Here is a 22,569-nt window from a genome sequence, read left to right on the forward strand (position 1 = left end):
GCTTCGAAGGATATATTGGATGTTTCCGACTATTAGAACACATGTCGTAGGATGATTGTACCAGAGTTGAATTACCGTACTAGAGTAACAGAATTACTCCAAGATATATATATATATATATATATATATATATATAAAGGTGTAAATATTCGATCGGATTATGGTAGCTTGAGTATTAAGGATAGCTTGTGTTGTTTGCTCTTCGAGAAAAGAAACATCCGAGCGTTTATTTAAAATGGCCTAAACATTTCATTACTGATACCTCCACCATAGACAACCGTACTGCCTGTCGCGCTTGGAGCCGATTTTGGCTATAGAATGAATACGGTTCGCGATAATATCTACCCTTGTCAAACATAACTATGAAAAGAGCTGATGAGCTAACTACTTGACAATATCAAATGGATTTATGGGATTATGGACTTTATGGACATTAGTACTTACATTTACTCGTGATAAAGGTCACATGTTTTTTAAACAATATACTATTACGATGTACATCATGGACTGCCGCACTTTAAACGTCTGCCCGGCTTATAACCTAATTGAATAGCTAGCGATGTCAAAACTAGGCTCATCTTCTCCCGTACTTTATACAGAACTCGTTAACACACAAGCGCTTGCCGTTACCGATCAGGGCATACCGAGCATATACTTCGACCCCTTGCAAGCTGCTGAGTCGTCCTAGCTCACAATGACCATATTATTGCTGTTGCAACGAACTTCATATTCAGATTCTACTTGGCTAGAATGCGCATAAACGTTAGGGAACCAAGGTACGTAGAGAAAACCGAATTAGAGTCTGCAGATTACTAGTCGATTTGTTTCTTTGCACTTCAGGAGGATACCATCGTCGCCCGTATGCATATTAATTGATGGGATTCAGTTGAGGCAGCCGAGTGCAGGAGGACAACGAAGGTCAACAGCAAAACCACTGACAGACACTTTGTTGTCATTGTTTAAAGCAACGGCAGGAAGCAAACTAGGCACGTTATTCAAAACAGGAAGCAGTAACAGTGGCTAAGCAGTTAGTGACCGGAAAATCGAATGCGACAAGACCCGTGGCTTTGGGGCTGGACTTGCTTGCAGCGTTGTTACAGCTTAATAAATCTAATGAGGGAATAGTGATAGGTTAAATGCGTGGCCGCTATCATGGCGGTGCGGCTTTGTTCGTTAAGGACAACATAACGTAGTCGCATCTGGTGGGTGATATCGATGCGTCGTCCACAAGCATTTTATGGGTATACAGTTTATCACATCAGTAACTGTGTTTGCTGCTATTTTCGAAAAACACTATTTTATAATTTGCCCTTGTGTCCGTCCCACATCGCTCTGAGTTATTACTTTCACTGGCTACATTTTTAATTACCATCATATGTATCGTAAGAGTAATTTATTTCCAGCTCTGCAAGAATTACATTATTTTGTAGCTATATAGGATAGTTCTTCCGTTCTTGCCACTGCGACCTCTTGATAACCCCTTTTAATTTATGTCAACTGTGCTCAGAATAACTATATATAAATTAACTATAACAGTTTATTCTTCAAAGATACAGCGCAGCTGTAATACCCCACTGGCACCAGAATGCTTCAGAAATAAATTTTCAGTTGATCAACTGAGTTCGACATAGGATATTTCGCTCAATCCATTTCTAGCACGCTCAAGCCATTAAGCTCATCCGTCCGACAGGATTGTATGTTGGGCTCTATACAATATATATATATATATATATATTGATACGAAATAAACATGAAAGTTGACACAACGATCGCAAGATGGACGGCATCCCGATGCGGGTGCCTAGTTCGTTTGCTGCCGCCGTTACTGCTTGGATGCATCGCCTCATCCCTGCAAGGTGGGTACCTATTATAAATACGTAAATATATATATATATAGATATAAGTACATGTAGAACATCTAATACGGCATGCAATACCTATTAAGGTTACTAAAGTAACCCATTGGGTTTCAGTATTTTTGAGCCAGTAGTAAGCCTACGACACCTTGACGAGTTGTCCTACCTTCTAAGAACATCAAAACTCATTAAAACTAGCTTGGCTTTAAATATATAAAATTAAGTGGGTTTGTGCTTCAAAAAAGTTATTATAACAGAGTCAGAAGATCATAAAGGCGCAAATAAGAACCTTAGAAGGTAATAATATTTATGAAAATGTAAGGGGAAAACATATCTAAAGAAAAAAGGTATTATGAGTTGGTAAAATACGATACTATACAGTCTTCGACGGATCACGACTAGAGAAATTTTAGCACCCTCTAGATAAACAAGAAAATTAATAGGAAAGAGGAGGTACAAGAAAGGCAGAAAAAAATGTTTGATATTTGAGATAGTTGAGACAAGGATACGAAAATTAAAAAATACTAACATTCCAATAACTTTTGTAACCTGTAGAAAGGCCACCCTTTAATCAAACAATCTGGTGCTTAAACTTTAAGAACACGTGATTTTTCAATAAACAAATTTCTCTCTGTTACATTAGATTTACTATTATTTTCTGGTCTCCTTTTCTGCATTATTTTAATGTTCTATATTAATAATTATTAGTTAGTAATTATTTTAATATTCTTTGTATACTTCATGCAGTGTGCTGAGGGTGCGTACTGCTTGCCTCAATGCGTTCGTATTAAAAAATTATAGGTAGAATCATTAAAATTATTAAAAAAGATAGCTAGATGATCGACAAAGCTTATACAAGATGCCCCCCTTTAAAAAAGGGTCCGTACTATAAACAGAAAACCATACTAAATATGCTATTGTATATTGCATTCAGGCTACCAAATTAAATTTTCGTCATGTTATTTGCGTTGATAGGAAATCTTACAAAAAGCTAACATGTTCCATATAGGATGTTAGCTTTTGATTAGTTAACCGACCATTTTTTGGCGGTATTCGTTACACGAGTTAGGCTTAGATTAGGCGAACTAAAAAAAGACGTTTGTTGTGAGATAGGTACATCATTTTCCCATTGAAACCTAAGTTTGATCAAGCCATGGCAATACGGATCTACAATATCCAGCATATAGGTGCATGGATGGATGTCTCACCGGGAGAAGTCGCTGGAGTAGACCATACATTCTAGGGAAGACAGGCTACTCGTATGTTAATTTGAGGGTGATACCTTCTAAAGATAGTTCCTACCGTCCACATCTTTTTGCTACTATGACTTACGTCATTTAGTACAGTACTAGTACTTCTCCACCAAGCGTTGTCATGCGGTCCAATGTCTGGCCCGTTCGCAGGGGTCCTCTAAGACCGCCAGGACCAACGATCTGTTTTTGCACTTGATACGGCAGCAACTGGTCTATCTTTTCCATTTTGTATTCTGCGTCAATACGCAAAGGTTTGTGAGCGGGAAAAGATTTAAACTGGATTTACTGACGTGGTGCGCGCGAGTTTCTCAAAAATCATCAGTCATTACATTAATTTTATAATTAATCCAATAAAGCACCACGTTTAGGTTTTCTTTTTACTAGAGCACTAATCGAAATTTTATTAAAGACTAAAACTTTCAGTGCCTTACGTGAAATTTTCCTACTACCACCTGGTTTTGTAGAAATTCTAGTACGTCGAATTCGAGCCTGCTTATCAAATTGAATGGTATATTTTTCGATTGTCTGCGTGTTTACGCAGCAAGGTAGCTATAGAAACAACACAGCTGGATAACGTTAATCGAAAACGGTCGTACGCCAAGCCTAGCATCTATATCGGTTCATCCAAGTCTATCGATACAGCGATCATTCACATAATATTAATTTCCTTTTCACTAAATTGAGAACTACAAACAACCTCAACATCAGGAAAGATTCTCCACTTACGCCTGCGGTGCATGCATCAGCACATCAGGGGAAGTGGCCATCATAATGTACGCGGGCAATAATGTCAGTAGTCTTCCAAGAATTGTCGACAAACTCCAAAATAAATTAGGATTTCACGTGTATATGCGTCCAATAAGAAACCATTATTAAAATTATTACAGGTACGAATAAACTCCTACAAAAAAAAAAAGAATTGTACGTTCTTTTTTGCAGGAGTTCTTTGTAGGATTCCTTCAACTCTTTATAGGAATTTTTCGCTAGCGCAAATATTATCATTCATCTTTCAATAGTTACTCTCGACACACTTTCAGCGGATACAACAACTAGGTAGGACTCCGGAAGGTGTAACTAATAAGAGATCGGACACAATAACTTTAAGCCGTTTGGTCCCACCCAATGATACAAACCAAACAGGGACACGTTATAATAAGCAGACAGACGTGTCCAACAGAGATCGGTCAAGACTGTTTCTTGTCCAGATTAACAGAATGTAGAATATACTCTATACACCAACGAGCCGATAACGCCTTGTTTATATATATAATAGCGTGTTTTTCCGTACAACAAAACGGTTGCTTGAATATCTCCATTTAGACACAGTTTGTCCAGAAAGGCGGAGGAACGAAAAAACGATACCAGTGGAACACCACGCGAAAAGTCGGCTGGGGTTTGCGCAAAAAATTGCGTATTTTACTCTCTTCATATTACAGTGGTCGCTCACTGATAGCAGCAAATTCACACGCACACGATTCCTCGTGGCTCTTCAAAGCTGACTAAAATTGCGAGCCACGGTTTTTGCCCGCGCCATCTTTGTTTTGCTCACGAGTCGTTGAATGAATCACTTCACCACTCACTGAACCACTGAATGATTACATCAAGCGCTACGAGGGCAAAAAAGGTCCAATTATCGCGACATTGAACGGAAAGCTTGCCAATGCCAACTTATTGTCGCCGGCGGCCTTAGGGAGAAAACGACTCTTATCGGTTATGATCTGGACATAAGCTAGGCATGTAAAAATCTAGACTAGCCCTTGCGAATGGTGTAACCGAGGGTCAATCTTTCTCGTAACAAGTTTCCGCACCAGATACGGTACGGGTCTATGAGATTCGCAACACGTGACACATTGATGTAGCGAAGTCGTGATAACTTATCGCCCGCGTGTAACACAAACGCGCGTCTACGTAGTGCTGAAGATATTGTGATTACACGGATTTGTGCATTGATACGATTGTGACGGTTATCCATCTACGAACCAGTTCTAGGCAACGGTCAAGTCTGTATTGTAAACCTTGATAGCACTTAACAGGAAAGCAGCCGAATTTTGTGGCGAGAAGGACAATTTTAGGCGGAGCATAGAGACTTTTCCGTCGACATAAAGCAACCTTGGACACTGTTGTTCATAGGAAAATATAGCATACACCAGCTCGGAGGCGTGCCAAGGACTGTATTTGATAAGTATGATCGTTGAGTTCATCCGTATTCTCGTTAAACAAGTAAGCAGTGAGCTCTTCGACCTACCCATGGAAGGCCTGTTTCACTGAAGCGTTTGAAGCCGAACCTGTTGGACAAGCAACTTAGGGCCAGAGAGAACCAGAGCAGGATAAAAAACCGTAGTTACAGTTTTCAGCATTACTTTCTCGTGGTACGTCCGTAGCTACCGATGTCGTTGAAAAATCAGACCAATTCGAAGCAAATACGGTCCCAGATCAAGTATCGTGAGGCAATCGCCCTCAAAAAGACAGACTGACGTCTTCCTGACTTCACTCAAATGGGCTATTATGTTCGACAAGTTCATTTCCTAGCTAGTTAAACTTATGCTCACGGGATGCAAGCTGGAGATCGAATAGGTTGATGAATTGAATATCTTCACCTTTTAATGTGAGACTGCGCGAGAGGTCATAGATGGTAGAGAGGCTTACCTAGGAGGCTAGCAGATTCAAGCATGCTTGAAACAGATTACTGCGGTGGCCCCATAAAGTCGATATAATAAATCCATCAAGTGCAGGTCTCCAGGTTACCTTTTTAATTTGCAGACCACAGTTTTATCCAGCTCTGATTCTAAGTAAAGGACGATCACCCTCAGCGAGATTCGGCTGCATATATTCTCAAGCAGTGCCAACAGAAACGTCAGTGCTGTACAGCAAGAGGTTCACTACTAAAGCTGGATTGAGATAAGGCCGATCAGCAGTGCGCGTACGGTCGAGCTATTCATGTATGAGTCGAACTGTTCACCAAATATAACGTCACTGTTGGTGAAAATCGTCACTGCTACTGCCATATACTTGGTATTGTCCGAAATCGATGTGACTATATATATATATATTACTGTTACGCTACTTTTAGTAATTTTGGTCATATATGATTTTTTTTTATGTCAGATGTACTACGCAAATGATGTATTGCAAACATCGGCAGTGAGAATGGAGGCTTTCTTTCCTATAATTAACTGACGTAGCCCTAAGAAATAATCCGCTGATTGCACACTAACGGGACTTGCTAGAGATTGCTAGCGTTTCACATTCATCTACCTGTACTTTTTTTCTAAAAGTCTCAGGGCTACTTTGTGGCTGGCTTCAACCTTTATCTTCACTGGAACACGAAGAAATTTTGAACAGGCTGCGTATTCGACACTACGACAGGGTGTAAGTTGTCATCATATTGTTACATTAATGTAAACAGTTTGTGCATTTATGTAAACTACCGTCGGAGCTACTTAAACAGTCTTCTCAAATAAGCATAACGCATTATCAGTTTTTTTTCTTTTGTTCTCGTTCAGATTGCCGTGATTTGAAATCTACCCATCTAGTGCTTTTTCAGTTCATGATAATGATCTTAAGTATCGATTCGCTAAAAGCGCAGTTGCCGTGATACGGTTTTACAATTCGGTCTCATGACCACACTTTGAAATTGGGCGTAGGCTTATTTTGAGAGCCCGCTTTCTGTAGCAACGCTTGACGGCAGTTCTAGAATGTAAAATTGGAAACATTTATTTTGACATCATTAAATTGACATTGACAATCTAGTGATTTCTCAACACAATTGAAACACTAAAACGTATACTCATGCATCCGACGGCCTGCGCATAATTCCGTGTAATGGTTATATTAGCGTGTTCTATGGACAACAAACTCATTACATCGCGTCACAGGTTTGTCATACACCGACCAAAATTCTCACGCTAGAACCACCTTAGTCAGGATTAAAAATTCCACTGAGCAATTGTCAATTGCTGTGCCGCTTCTAAAGAATCAGAAGAAGATTCTTATGTACCCCCACAAATGATCTACAAAATAAACGGTATCTAAACGTTTACAGGAAGGCATCGTAACGCATAATTAATGAACTTCGTGTTTCTATTTTGAGCAAGTATCTTGGAAATACGTCGACTGTGTGGTTAACAAGGATTTTAAATGCACTTCTTTCAGCATACAAAGCAGGCATATAATTACTGAAGAGGCAAAATCATTAGACATCGGCGCTTCCCTGCTTACTAAAGCATGAAACCTTTGACTCCTTTTTGCTCTTCTCTAACAGGAAGTGTTTTAACATTAGCGCAAAAATTGGTCGGATGAACAGCCACTGGATCGTATGTTACCCTGAAGATGTTTCTGCTCTAAGCGGATCCAAATTGTCTGTGTATAATCTATCCCTGAGTAACATGAACTAGAGATAGCGAAGTTATTCCCCTTCTTTTTCTTGGACAGGCGAAACCGGGAGTTTATTGAGGTACTCTAGAATCCGTGATAAGATCATTATAAATAGAGATTGTGGCGAGTCTATGACCACAGATCCTTCGACAAAAGGCAATACCGGCTTAAAACAACTATTTAATGTAGAACTGATCCGCTATTAATTCAAGCTTTTTGCAACCTAGGACCTTTGGACAACTTTAAAACTTGGATTGAAGACTCGAAAACGAAAAAGAAAGAAAAAAAGGAAAGGGACATGTCTAAGCTTGACTCCAAGGTCACGAAATATCTATTATCCCTTACCTACACTTGTAATTAAACTATCTTTAACAGGTTTACGGCAGCGACTTTAGAAAATAAGTTGTGTTCAAAGAAAAATTAATGACGTTATGGAAGCGAGTAGTAGTCTCGCGATATGAAATAGTTAGACAGGAAAACCTCTGTCGAAAACTTTGAATGTCTACTATCACACTCGGCGCCTTTCAGTGTATAAATGTCTTTGCTTAAATTACAAATACGAAGTTTCCATCGTGCTTTGCCTAGCGCAGAACTGCCTAAGAGTCATGAATATATTGTATTAGCAGACAGACTTCGAAGAAACAAAAACTGATGCTTCTGCATAAAACAAAGAAAAGCGTATAAGTATGTTTGTGTTGAATAAATTAGTTTTTAGGTAGGCGACCTATCAATATAAAATAACCTACTATATAAGTTGTGTCGTTTTTAGATCCGCATAAGACATTATTCATCAAATAGTGTCTGTTTTTGCACATGGAAGTTCTTAAAACTCATATCTTGTTGACAGAAGACGATCGGAATCAATTCTGACCAGTCTGGAAAAAACTAGACGAACTGTCGCTAAACATCGCAAGGACGTTTTCCCGTTGAGTTCCCATGGTTCTTCGTATTCGTAGGTATTTAGAGAATGCGGTAGTTTTATCTATAAACTCCATGGGGAAGTCTTGATAGTTCACCGTAGTTTTCCGAAGGGTCTGCGTTCTCTTAAGATTGTTAAGATATTAAGGTGCCGAAAACAATTCTACCAAATGCTAGTATCATGCACCTGCAGCTCAAGGTTAGCTGTTGTTTTAACATGTACACAGCAGGCCACATAAGGTGGCTAAAGATTTCTGCAAATGAATAGCTCATATCCATTAGAATTGTCACATGTTTGATATCGTAAAAGCTGACTCAGGTTCGGCTTTATTAGGGGCGTCTTACGCTTTATGCTGTGTTTTAATGACTACTTGTTATAATTAAGCTTATATAGGACTTCTGCAATTAATTGAATTAACGATATTTGAACTCTTTTATCGTTGTAGCTATTTCCGGTATGGTTCTGGTCAAGGTAAAGGAGGCACTATTGAATGACATAGAATCTATTTTACGCGTTATAACAGGAAAACATGAAGTTAATGTCTTTTTTTACGATTGTTTATTTTTTAAATACGTATTTTTAAGTTTGTAAATTTCTTAAGCATCTTTTCTTTAAAGTAATATCCATGTAACCGCAATATCGTAGGCGTAATCTCAGGCGAATCGTACCTTGTTGTACACTTCTAGATATTCTGAATCGATGTCATCTTCGATGTCTTCCTTATTATCCTGACGGCGACTTCTACTATGCTTGCGCGTGCACGATTATTGAACTTTCTACGATGCCTATTCTGTTATATAGATGGCCATAAATGTCTTGAGATATCTAAAGTTATCCTAGGATTGTATTTTCTTTAGTAACTCTTGCTACCATGGGCCGTCTTAAACCCATCCGTTAACTGTACCAAAATCTACATATATAATTTTAAAGGTAGAGACTTTAATTTCAGCGAAATTGGTTGAGTTCGAAAACACCGCTCTGTACTCTCCAAGTACTGCAAATGATGGCCGTACTACAAAAATTTAAATTTCCGTTAAAATTAGTAACATCCACACAAAGTAGAGTGAATTTTATCATCCCTCAATCAATTTGAGCGCTTGGGTCACAAAATTTGCTACAAATTACAAGATAATGTGAAACTGACTTTTGCTTAAAGACTTCTCATAATAGATATATCATTTATTTAACGTTAATATTTAAAAATGGTTAATTCCGAATGAACTCCGTTCAAATTTCTTAAAAGGTCGCTTATCGAGGTAAACTGAAGACTCCCAGTGTAAACTGTTAGCGTAAATTGAAAAGAAAATATCATATTAGACGACATTTGGGTTAACCTCCCCCTTGAAGCTTTTCATAAAAATGAATCGGTGTTCGTACTTTGTTTATGTGTGACCTGTGAGCTTATAATAGAGCATGCGTCCCACTACAAAACACAAGCCGACGGCCTTGCAGTCAAAGGTCACTGATGTACGTATATGCGCCTCATGTTCTATAAACGATTATTCGTTGGATTAAAATATTGCCTTTTTTAATTATCAGCATAATACGGTAATGTGGCAGGCGTACAAGTGTAGATAAATATGTAAGGAATCGGATTAGGCCAAGTTAAGCGATGGAGAGATGGAAAGGTTCGCCACAAGATATGTGGTACACGTATACCGCCATGAATGTGTACAGTCATTTGTAACAAGCATTACAGCGAAGTGCATGAAAAATCACCGCTTCACGTAATTCACTTGAGTCAAGGTTCGAGTATTCAATTCAATTAAAATTAGATTGAATGTGCAGTGTGTTGTAGACACCGCTTTTGCCAGCTTGGATTCAGTCTTATTTGCCATGCTTAGTGGTAGCTTGAAAAGTCTAGGACGACGGTATCGGGTGTAGTACCTGTTCTGGTGGCAGAGAAAGGGACCGCATTTCCCCCAAAAAAATGCTACGAACTATTTTCGGAATCTGCGGTAAATATCTAAAAATTTAAAGATCTGCGGCAAAATATTTCACAGTCTTGCCCATGTTTGAATGTCGAATATCTAATGCGTGTTATGTATCTAAAATTATAACAATGAAATATCTAGAATACTATATATTTAGAAGATTAACTGGAACGTAAGGAATGATGAACAAGCGTGTAGCAAGGGGCCTCCTTATTCAGATGCACTGCTCTAGGGGAACTGCCTGTTCCATGTGCGTATAAAAAGCTGGGTCACTCTTGTCGACATTGTTTGGAGAAACTACATATACTAAACGCATTTAGTAAAACAAGGTATGCAGCAATCTCTAAGAATTACTGTATTGGTTAAAACACGCGCATTACCTCTAGCTCAAAGTCGCGCTTTTTTTCAACGTCTGTCCGAAAAACGTTAACAAAAGCACCCCATGTAGGAGGCAGTAATTCTAGAGTAGTGCATTTGAAGAAGGAGGTCTTTTGCTACATGCTTGTTCATCGTTCCTCATGTCCCAATTAGATGTTGTTTTGTTTGAAACGTCTTATAGGTGTCATTGCTGTAACTACCTCAGCGATAAAATTTGAGATTTATTTAAGTAGCATAACGCCGTAAAACACACTAAATATTTGGCGTTCGAACGATCTGTAATAGACATTACTCGAACTGGGATAGACGAATGATGAAAAACAAACACAAAACTCAGTCTCTCGAATCGATTTTGCCGACTGTTTCTCCTCTCGTCAGAAACGGTCGGCAAAATCTCCGTCTCCAAATGGGGATCATCGCGTCATCACGGTTACACATAGCAGCACGTGATTGAGTTTCGAAACTATATATAAGCAATACAGCCATTTAACATAACTTTTTGCGAATACAAAAGTAATTGCCGAAAAGCATGATTATTCGATAAAACCTATTTCACAGCTTCAATTGTAAACTTCGCAAATTTGTCTTAACATTTTCTTTCGCAGTGTGTGACGTCTGCTTAATAGCAAGGGTGACCGAGTCGATGTTGATATAGGAAGACTCTCGCCTCATAGAAGAGTAAAAACGACCTACTGTTTGCTAAAAAAATTGAAAAGTAAACGATATGATGTGAGTGCCAAAGTTTCAGGGTCCTCAGCGCGTATGGACATGGACCTAAGATTCTCATGAACATTTAACACGATAAAAATACCCACCTTAAATATCTTTGCCAGTTATCTAATCGAAACAGGAATACGACCACGACAGAATTGATTAACTCATTGGTTTTTGCCTCCTATAGATGCTTTAGTGCTGTGGCGAAACCTGCCCTTTGTGCAGCCATACACTCACATGCGACGCGGTACGTTGCCGATTTAGGATAACCGAAAATGCTCAATATTTCGTTGACGCTCCCTACCATCTAAAATTCTTGTCTATTTTTCACTATAGCTGCAAATCCATTTATAACCAATTAGAACGAGGTTACATCCATAATATGTTTACTGGCTTTTGGTAAACACATTCGAGAAACCAGGCAGCCATTCTAAAAGAACCGATATGTATATATATATATATATAGTTGTATAAATGGGTTAGAAGACAATGGCATTGTTTCAGCAAAAACAACAGCGCCGCACGCGAATCCAGACAACACGGCAATAGTTTGTAAGAAATTATAGGTCTGCTACTATCTAATAGCAGATGGTTTTTTAGTGCGAAGTTTATTCGTCAGTAATTGGAAAATATGGTAATACGTCCGCACGAAGCCTGGAGATTGTGGTGGGTGTAAAGGAGCCCCACACTCAAACCCTTTCGGGGCAGATTCAACAGTTTTTGTAATGTGTGGTTTTGCATAGTCTTGAAAAGGGGTAACTTTGCGGATCTTTTTGCTAGGTAAATTGGTTTCCTAAATAAGACTGGGCCTTGCTTTAACCCTAGACTTAGTTGTATCTCCCAGAACTGCCTATTCCTTTCTCTGCGTCGTATTGATTCAAAAACACTACTTCTCGTCACCCACAACAATTTTATATAATAACCTGTATGTGTGCCCGATGGTGCAAGATGTTGAGACAAAATGATAAATCGTACGTGTTTGCGCTCTTCATTCAATTAATGGGTATCTGGATTCCTTTTTTGGATAAACCCCATCGCCTAAATGCGATTTAGTTTCTTGACGAATTCACGAGTTGTTTGCTGGACGTTTTTCTCCAAAAGTGCCTTCAGGTCCGAATCACCGACCGGAACGATTTGCATCTTCCAGATTTAAGACGCCATCATTTAAAATTCAGCAAACTAACTTTGAGCAATTCCTTAAAGTGTGGAGCACACGCAACACATATGTCGTACCTTAGCAAAAGATGAAATGAATAAGTGTCAAATATGCAACATAAACAAAGTGCAAAAATGGGCTTTATTCATGCATTGCCGTCAAGCATTGTTTAAGACGTAGCGTGTCTACGCCTTGTTTCGAACCTGTGCCACTACGTCCTCAAACAAACAAAGAAAACAAGAAAAAAAAAGCATGCATCTGAAGAAAGCCGCCATTGCGTTTGACAAACCTGCAGTGCACCCATAAGAATCAATTTACAACTTTAAAGAAAACAGATGAATATACGGCATATATTCAACCGGAATAACAATTCTTGCACAATGTGATATTTTGAGCTGACCTTCTCCTCTGATGTTCATTTCTGCTATCTTTCTTGTAATTCTCTGCAAGCGAAATTAGAGGGTTGATGGACGTAAGGCTTGTTTCTGCTGAAAATTAGAACGTCGTTCGAGCAGTGAAACTTCTTACCCTGCTTGTGAGAACATTGTTAGAGATTGATAACAGCAACAGAGATAAGTTGTTGCCCTAAGCGGAGTCTGTCGTCAGCTTTACTATATTTCTTATCCACTTTGACGGGTTGATCCTGAACCGGTATTATTAATCTTAAGTCGGAGATCACTTTGAGGTCGACAAGCACTCATCAAGTGCCTATGAAGTTCTGTCTAATGTTTCTGTTTTATTGCACCTTCGACACATATCTTCCTCGATAATTCTTGACCCCCCACTTTACAATTCTTCTAAGATATTAGCTATTAAACGTCAGCTAGATAGACCCAAGACCTGGAACCTAGGTGCCACTAAAAAGGTGTGACATACGTTTCGAGGCTTGGTCTCATATTTGAAGACTGTTCACTTGAAATTGGCCGTGCAAGATCAGAACAATTTTAATCTATCCCGTATTTTCGCAACACGATAGAACAATTTCTGTGGACGAAGTCGTATCTGCTGATACGGATATATGCAGAGCAATGTAGGCTTACGATTTAAGAAAACGAGGCGACGAAAATAGTTAGGTGTCTACTTGGAAAGAAAAACGCGTACTTCAAAGGTTGCATTAGTTGACCTAATAGAGCACATGCATATCATTAAAAAACATCCCAGCGTCTATAGGTAGAGTTGATATGTGGTCACAGATATCATGTTCCGACGATTCTGTTTCTTTACCTTGTTGTACGAATTCTAAGATCTTAGTCTCTTGTTTGTCTTCGGTACGACCAAGTGGTTTTTACATATACAATAGCATTGTGCTATGAAAATCGCAAGCACATTTTATTATGACTAGCGTAATTAAAGTGTCAGTAAGTCATTACTTCCTGTGTGCACCGCAAAATTTGACCACGCTGTTTTTGTACGTTCTCTTACACAAAGTATCAAATCTATGTCCAGTTTGAATAGAACTTATGCACAAGGCTCGTGATACCAACAAGCTTGCTATGTTAGCTGTTTAACGGCTGTCTAGGCTCTACTCTGCCAACCTCAGCACTTCAGCGACGTCTTTAAAATTGAGTGATTTCAGTGCGCTTGTTTTTAAGACATAGCCGCGCTATCGTTTACCATTGCAGCTTTTCGCAGACGCCTGCAAACGCCGGGAACTCATGCTTATGTCTCCGCAAAGCGTTCGGCAGGGGCCACAAGGGTTAACTCCTCATGGTTTTTAATATTTAGGTCCTTCACCTGGCGAAGCTTACACTTTGCAAATACCTTCCGAATCTGCAAGTAGGTTTTACAGGCCATATATAGGTGCTTCAAAAACCAGCAGTACCGGATACGTTCATGCCCACAGGTATAGTCGATTAGTTAGAGTTGGAGGTCCGTTGAATTTAAGAGCTTTTTGATTCGTCGGACGTAATCAGAGCTTTTTTTCGACGGAAGTAACTGACTACGTCGTCTGATACTAATTTGGCTTTCACCAAGAATAGATCACAACACGCTCGCTGTAGTTTTGCTGATATCAGTAAATCGGGCAGTGTTAGCATTGAGAAGTGATCAATATATTTCTTCAACGACCTCCCGGATCCCCTCATACAACGCGCTGGATTAGCAAAAACGCGAGGATACGAACCTGACCAGTCTAGCGTTAATCAAAACAGCATTCATGAAGACTCCGATTAATTCGGCAGCCCTCGCGTAGTCGAACCTCTACACCGTGTATTCTAACACGGTGTAGAGGTTCGCTTTACACTTTTGGTGAGACACTTCAGTATGAAGTATGAACTTTACTACTCTAGTCGAAGCTATAACTGGTTCTGTAGTTCACACCGGTGCTCCTCGACCGACATTGGGAACTCAAGGTCCAGGCTTAGAGTTGACAATTCATCATGTCAGAGCCCTACAGATTTGTCTTACCGCAGGTACCAATCGTAATAAAGGATACTATCTTGCTCCTGTATATTGATATGCTAGACAATTTGTATATGTCATTTCTTACTTGTCAATCTTAGCTGAAAAGTATGTTCTGCGTGCGCCACAATATTTATATAATTGACTGTCGCCACGTGTTGAAGGTTAAATCCACTGCTGATATATACTGTCCTGTCACAGAAGGCTTCTCCTATTATTATATATCCTATAAATATTAAGAGATTAGAACAGAGCGGTGGTCGAAGAGTTAAGGATTTTTTCGAATTGGTTCTCTAACTGGTATGTCGTTAATAGCTTCAAGCCTGTCTCTTCAGTAAAGAGTCCGAACGCTCTAATAAGGCCTATGTGAGATTTCTGCGGATCATTATTTGAAGCAACTAAGCGCCCATCAGTATAAGCGATATTTGAAATAATTACTTAATGTGATGTAATGAGTATATGTAATAATGATATGCAATATGTGTTCTTCCAGAAACTTTTGGGTTCCAGAAGTCTACATCACAGAAGATCTGCGCTTATCTACACTTGTCAGAACCAAGAGTGATAGCATGAATAATTGATTTTTTATTCGCGGACTGAGATGCAACGGATGTGTCACTTTATACTAAGCTTATGCAAAGACGCGTACACAATTTTTTAGGGTGGTCACGTGGGCTCTGAAATGACTTTTTAACGTTAAATAGCCGTCTCCAAAAAGGGCAGCTCTTTCAGTACGTAATGGCGAACATCCTATTTGTTTGCCTTGCAGGCATACATTTGCTACATAAGATCACTTATGGAGCATCATTCACGAAAAACAAAGATTTTACTACATGTGGCAATAGTTAGTTCGCGGCTTTTGTAACGGAATGTAACCACTTTTTGTTATTACGCTTTAAACTATGATATACTGAATGTTCTTATATATATGCCAATTGAATGTATTATGAGTGTCACAGGTTTACTAAAATCCACTATATGTTGAAAGTCGCAATAATTCTAACCGTTCTAAATGGCTGTCCGGCGAAAAAAAATATTGTATGGATATCAATAACATGTTAAAATCATGCACTTGTTCCCAATGGTTCCCTAACCTTTATGCATACGACATGAAACTGTATGAAAAAGGAATTTATTACTACTTACACAACTTGACCGGCCGATTGATATTGATTTCTACTGAAGCAAGAACCTCATAAACTGGGAAGAAGTAGCAATAAAGCAAACAATTAACTTTACATTGGATCGTCCATCTATACGCGTTCAGTCATTATCTTTTTATATGTAGTTCTACAAGGATTCTCTTCACTTCCTTCCTACCCTTTATCGTATCAGCATTGAAACTTGACTAAAAGACCTTGCAAGGTTGGCCTCTGGCCGACTACGACATAATAAATAAATTAACGATTAAACAAACCCAGAAAAAAAAGGGAAATTACGTTTGAAAGGAATCAACTTTCCTCATGCTGTCCGACGATCGATAGAACTTCATTATGTTTCGCATTGGTTTTGCGATAGAAAACGAACCGTGTCATCCATATTAAAGCTACTCTATCACAAACAGACGACCGTCTTAGGGTTTGTAAAATTGATCAACAGTCGCTTCTCAAAATGTACAGCAAGATGGCAAACGCAAACATATCTAGATCATATCTGTAGTAATAACAGTTGAAGCTGCTTGAGATACTGGTGTGCATGTTTTATAAGATCTATTGGTTTACTCTATTGGAATCGCTTATACCGACATGTTTCTATATGCGATGTGCTCAGAGGAAGTACAATATATAAATAATATCTTTAGTTACGAAAACGTTATCTATAACGGAACACAATATATCATAGCTATGTCAATGTTAAAAAACTTATCTTTGAATTGGGATATTTCGAGCTATAATATTTGGTCGCACGGCATTGGCTACCTGCATTGTTTTCAGTTTTGTGCGACCGCAGAAGTGATCAGTTTCGTTTCGAAAAAAAAAAATGTAGTCTCATAATATATAAATCATGGTGAATCCTCACAAACGGAAGTTGCTAGCACTAAGCGTTGTGCTCTGAGTAGTTCTAATAACTATATTATATATTATATAACTAATAAATATATTAGTTTATGAGTAATCTATACCAATGCCTTAAAGGAGTTATCCAGCCGTTGTTGCATGATATACCATAGGTAAATAGATCGCAAAGGTCATATCCCCTGACAACAAGCCTGTTGTCACGCTAATGGTGCCCAAGCAATCCCACCAAGGCAGAGGCGAGTAGATAGATCATACTCTTTATATACCTTGTTTGTCAGTCGGATGAAAACGTGAAATTTTATTTTCCTCTACATAATAACTTCAGAAACATACGAAATCTTTCAGAAAGCAAGTAAGTGCAATCTTTTTAAGCTTATTTGGATTTGCAGATAGGAATATTTTACACAAAGAATATGATGAGTCAGCAAATCCGAAAGATTTACACTTCCGTTGCGGCTTGAAATACAGTACGTTGTAAATAAAAATTATTAATTCTTATTGAATAGCATAATATTACCTTTCACATGTAGCTAGGTGGCGTAGAGACAACGCTTGGTGTTTGGAACCATGAAACACCTAATTCGAATTCCGTTGATTTCATTACCAAGTTAGTAAAAAAATTTATGACGCTATTTTACGTTTATCAAGAATGCTTTAGTCGAGATTGCAATAAAACGGCAATACTGTAAATTGATTTGAAGCTGTTCAATCTGAGGCATTATGTGCATAGGGAGTGAACCAGATCAACGACATCAGTCGTAAGGAGAGTAATCAATCATTTACACTTTAATTTACAATAAAACAAATATAATTAATATTACTTATATCAGATAGTGGGCTCACTCTTTTTAGCAAAAATTCAGTGTTAACGAAATTCGTACCGGTGATGTCAGCGCGGCATTCTAGCTTGAACTGACATCTGGATTCTCACGTTGAATGAGACTAAATATTCTCAATGCTATGAACTTTACGCCGCTTTTCGGCGTACTTCAGATTTACAAGTGATGCCGTCGTATGTACATGGAGTTGCAGATTTATAGTTAAATTCCAAAAAACGTGAAATTTGAGCTCGACAACTGTTATATAGTAGTTTTTTTTTGCAGCTCTGTACTATTTCCATACATACTTTTAAACACTAATGTTCAACGGACTCCAAAGACCACAGAACAAATCTTACCGGCGATGGATCCAGACTTGCTTAAATCGATCAGGATTATCCGAATTTCCAAAGTTGCATAGGAACGTAGAAGCACTGATCAGAACTTGCAGAGAGAAAGGGCATGGCACAAATATAAATAATATTTTGGATCCCTAAGCATGCGTATACCTGCAAGATAGTCTTAACTTTGAGGGTAAAAAGTTCGGTATGAAACAACCACCTTGGGGAAACGTTGCTTTGCTGTCGTGAGCACCAAGGTTATTTATTATTATTAAGGTAATCATTGTTATTCAGTCCTTGTAATGTATACTCAGATGCTGATACGAATAAGCTAGAAACCGTTTCAGGTCATCTAGATTTTACATCTCTAACTTTTGAGATTGGCGACTGTTCACTGGCATGTGATCACTTAGGCTTCGAGCAAGGCAGGCCATAAAATAAGCGAAGAAATGGAGGCCACATGATTTGAGTGAGGGTCAGAGACAGAACTGGCGAGACATCATTCGAAAGCCACTGTATAGCTTCAATAGCTTATTTTGATTATATGACTGTCGGTTGTGGCTAAAATTTATTCTCAACATTAGAAAGGACGATCAGCAGACATCACGAAATAAAGTTCGGCCTCACACAGCAAAGATGGCAAAAATGCGGAAGCACACAATCTGAGGCTTTTTGTCATCCATCATACAGTATCAAATTTTTTAAATTTACCATTCTTTAATAAAGAAAGATGTAAGATTTCAATATCTTAACTTGATTATTATATAGGGTGCTAGAATTTGATCTTAGGGCGTGGTGATCAATGCTTTTTGAAAGAGGTCTTCTTTGCCATACGCATGACGTACTGGAACACAATGTGGGCTCCTATAATTTTACTTAGCGATATGGCCACGTTATCATCAGAAGCAAGAGAGACAGAGAAAATTCTCTAAACGCGTTGGACCAGAACGGTGCTTAGCTTTAATTCAGCTAGAATTCTAAAAGCTAGGATGGATATCAGCAATATGCAGTAGAAAAATGCTTTCTGAAAAATATGTATCAAATTGTGTTACACGAGAACCGCTTTAAAATAGCAGATTATAGGTAACTATTGGACCTATATATTTGGTTGGGATGTGTGTTAATTACAACTGTTATTAAAATGTGTGTTAGTCCTAAATTGCATGTATGTGCATATAAACATTACCGTCAATGGGAATCTCAAAGTGGTGAATGAAACATATGCTTTATGGCAAACTATCTGTCCCAAGTCTACGTGGCGGTTTTCTTAATATCCTTCAGGATAAGCCAGATGTTTTCATCTAGCCAAACCCATTAATAAACCGTCACACAAATTGTAAGAAATGCTTTCAGAATGCTCTGTGCGTGCATACATGAAGTGTTTACTGAATTCGGTTTTTCTTGAGAATGGTCAAGTTCCTACAAAATATGCAGAAACTTAGTCTATTAGTGAAGCCGAATATTCCAAGGGCTGCCATTTTAGAGATCCCAACAGGGAGAACAATTTCCAGTCAACCAAAAATATTTACGTATTGGTTCTCTGAAGTTGATACTTTTAGAGTTATTCGAAATCATTGCGATATATAATTTCCCAATGATTGACTGCTACATGCAGCTTTATATAAGTTGTATTACCTCTTCAGACAACTTGCGGATATAGACTACTCAGGACTGAGTGCTGTTAACTTTGTGTACTCCTATTATAATTGCCGGCTTTCTCTAAGTCCCGTGTCGGTAGAGCCGACAACTTCCCGATTAAGCTTACCCAGGTAAGCTTTTCACGTACCTACCTAAGGTCACCGGCTTCATTGCTCCACAACTACTTAGCCTTTCGCGTATCGATGCGCTCAGTTCTTCGCAGCATTGCAAACAGCGGTGTTTTGGAGGGGCCAAAATCCCCTGGTGATCACATCCTTCAATAATACCTTATTCAACTTCTAGGAGTTGCAATCAAGATCTGCTTCAGCGTCTCTTTCGGTGAGAACTTCGTTTTGATGACTTAATTTCAGCCTCGTAACTTAAGTTAGTGGCTCGCGCTCCAATTCCTCTGCGACATGCCATCATCAAATTCGTTCTACTAGTCGATCTGTATCTGGAAACCGTCAGGTCTAAGTAGGCTGTTTTGTTTTCTTTCGGAAGCTTTTACAGCTACCGTTTACCTTAGGGTACACACATAGTAATCTAAATAAAATCGACACCTAGCGTGGTCCCTTTGATAGCAAACTTTTTATGGTTGTAACAAAGGCCACGTATTTTTTCTGTTATCTGGCGGGCAATCATTTTTTTACTGTTGCTTTGCTTGGCTCAGAGTCCAGGCTTTTGTTTTTTTTTATGTGCTATATTTCTATTTAAAAAGTCAAATTCCAGTCGGGATTTATTGAGACTGACCTCGACTGCTCTAGACTGTATTTTTGGTAGTTTGAGACCTAGCCCTACCAAGCAGTCGTATTTTGGTTCGCATTTAGTCAAGCTTCGAATTGCCCTTAACACCGACCTCTCGCATGAGCGGCTCGCTAGACCACTAGGTTTCAACTCTCTTTACTCGCAACAAAATATTTCCATTTTTTACTTAAACGACTTTTATTACCGAGTTATTTCGAATTATTACGAATTAGCTAGCAATTCGGATCCATGACATGTTGGAGGTTTCTCAATTTGTGCTTCAGACCTATTGCTTAAAACTGCAATGACAGCCAATCCTCCAGTTCTCAACATCGTGTTCATTGTAAATAGCCTCTTTACCATGCCAATAAATCGATTGAGCTGCGCTGAGTCAAATTGTTGTACATGTCCCTATCGCTTAAATTGATGTTTCACCATGAATGTGGTCAATTAAGGGGTTCCACCAATATTACAGTGAGACAAAACTGCGTTTCGAGCTACTTTGGGGTGCTCTTTTGAGCGAATTTCTAACGGATATCAATTAGAAAATTGTAGCGGCTATTATGGCGATTGTTTTAGTTTAGAGGCTTTCAAAAATCTTCTTTTGAAAAATACCAAAATATCGACAACATTTTTTCTATGTATTGATGTGATTTTTCTGCACCAGTCAATAGATTTCAACAAACTAAGTAAAAATGCAATACATTTTCTTGTTGCTAAAGCTGATATTTCGGCCTAAAAAAGGCAAAAGCCTAATGCTCTATCTTTTCAGCTGAGTTTGGGTGAAATCTTTTTACATGAAAACCTATGTAGAGAAGTATTTCTTGGAACCAATAAAAAATTCTTGATGAGCTAAGTCGAAACGCAACACTAAAAATTATTTTTTTTTTTAGTAAAAATTACACACATTCATTAGTATTATTAATTTACTTGTGCCTAAAGTGATCGAACAGAAGCGATAGGCTTGCTGACTTCATCAATCGCAACGAAAACCAGTTTAGCTCACTTCCCACTCTCAGAGCTCGGCCAATGGACCGTCTTATTTACGTGCGTCCCGTTGCCGGGGTCAGTCAGCCAACACCGAAAAAGCCCTGTAACCATAAATAAACCAGAAGCCAATATATTATGAACAAGGCAAATCTAAAATAGTAAAAATAAACGTATTAGAACAAGTTGATGAAATAAATGCAAAAGAGCAGTTAGGCGAGACAGAGTAACTTCAACAAGTTTACGTTAGGCTGACAAATATCATTGAATCAAATTAGTTGAATCAACGAGGCGCAGGGCAAGGCTAGGGAGTCCGTCTAGCACATTTTAATATCTTACTCTTTTTTAAAAATATATTATTTCCTTGATCCTTTTCAGTACAAATTCATTGTTCGCCGTCTCATGTGTACTCAAATATGAAAAATAATCTGAGACTGGGGTATCCCTATTAACTCTCTTAAGTTCACCCGCGAATATGCAATGAATGTGTTTATTATTCTTTCGAGTAAAAGTCGGAAGTAACTTTCGTCGGACTTTTCCTTCGTCTGTTAAATTGCATAGAATAGCTAAAGTTTTCTATTATTAAATAGTATTTTTTAACTTGATATAACTAGTTGCATTTGGCTTGATGCTAATGATTACTTCTATATATTGCTCTACTTGTTTACTGCTACACTTCTATACAGTTTATCTGTTTGGGGCATCATTTCCAAATTAGCCCTTAATCGCTTCACTTTTAGAATCTCAAAGCACCAGGCCAATTAGAAAAAAGCAACTTTATTAAACATATTTCCGTGTCTGGATGCTTTGAGGAGCAAATGTTGCGTCATTCTTAGAGCCATTACAAGCAATTTGTGGGTAAGGTCTTAGCAAAGGGATGCGTGATTATGTGACTTAATTAAATTCCTCTCATGCAATATACAAGTATATTTAATTATTTCAAGTGAATATTATATTCTGATTCTGACATACACTGCCCCATCTCCGCAAATAAAAATATGATCTTTAATTATTTTTAGAAATATCGACCCTTTAAGTG

The 22,569-nt window shown here is 38.4% G+C and overlaps 1 protein-coding gene across 12 annotated transcripts in view; it reads left to right on the forward strand.

Moving 5' to 3' along the window:
* Positions 1 to 22,569, forward strand: part of LOC111244317 (uncharacterized) — an 85,834-nt gene that overhangs the window by 33,482 nt on the left and 29,783 nt on the right. For 11 of the 12 annotated variants that reach the window (XM_086977843.1, XM_022791334.2, XM_022791321.2 and 8 more), the window contains one exon: positions 841 to 1,856. In XM_086977843.1, coding sequence (XP_086833969.1) covers positions 1,751 to 1,856 — 106 coding nt within the window. In that variant the 5' untranslated portion in view covers positions 841 to 1,750. Of the gene's footprint in view, positions 1 to 840; positions 1,857 to 15,477; positions 16,241 to 22,569 lie in introns of those variants that run through there. The other variant, XR_015319427.1, reaches the window with a different exon arrangement.

The sequence above is a fragment of the Varroa destructor genome, unplaced genomic scaffold (assembly GCF_002443255.2).
Source record: "Varroa destructor unplaced genomic scaffold, Vdes_3.0 BEIS01000001.1, whole genome shotgun sequence".
Lineage (NCBI taxonomy): Eukaryota > Metazoa > Arthropoda > Arachnida > Mesostigmata > Varroidae > Varroa > Varroa destructor.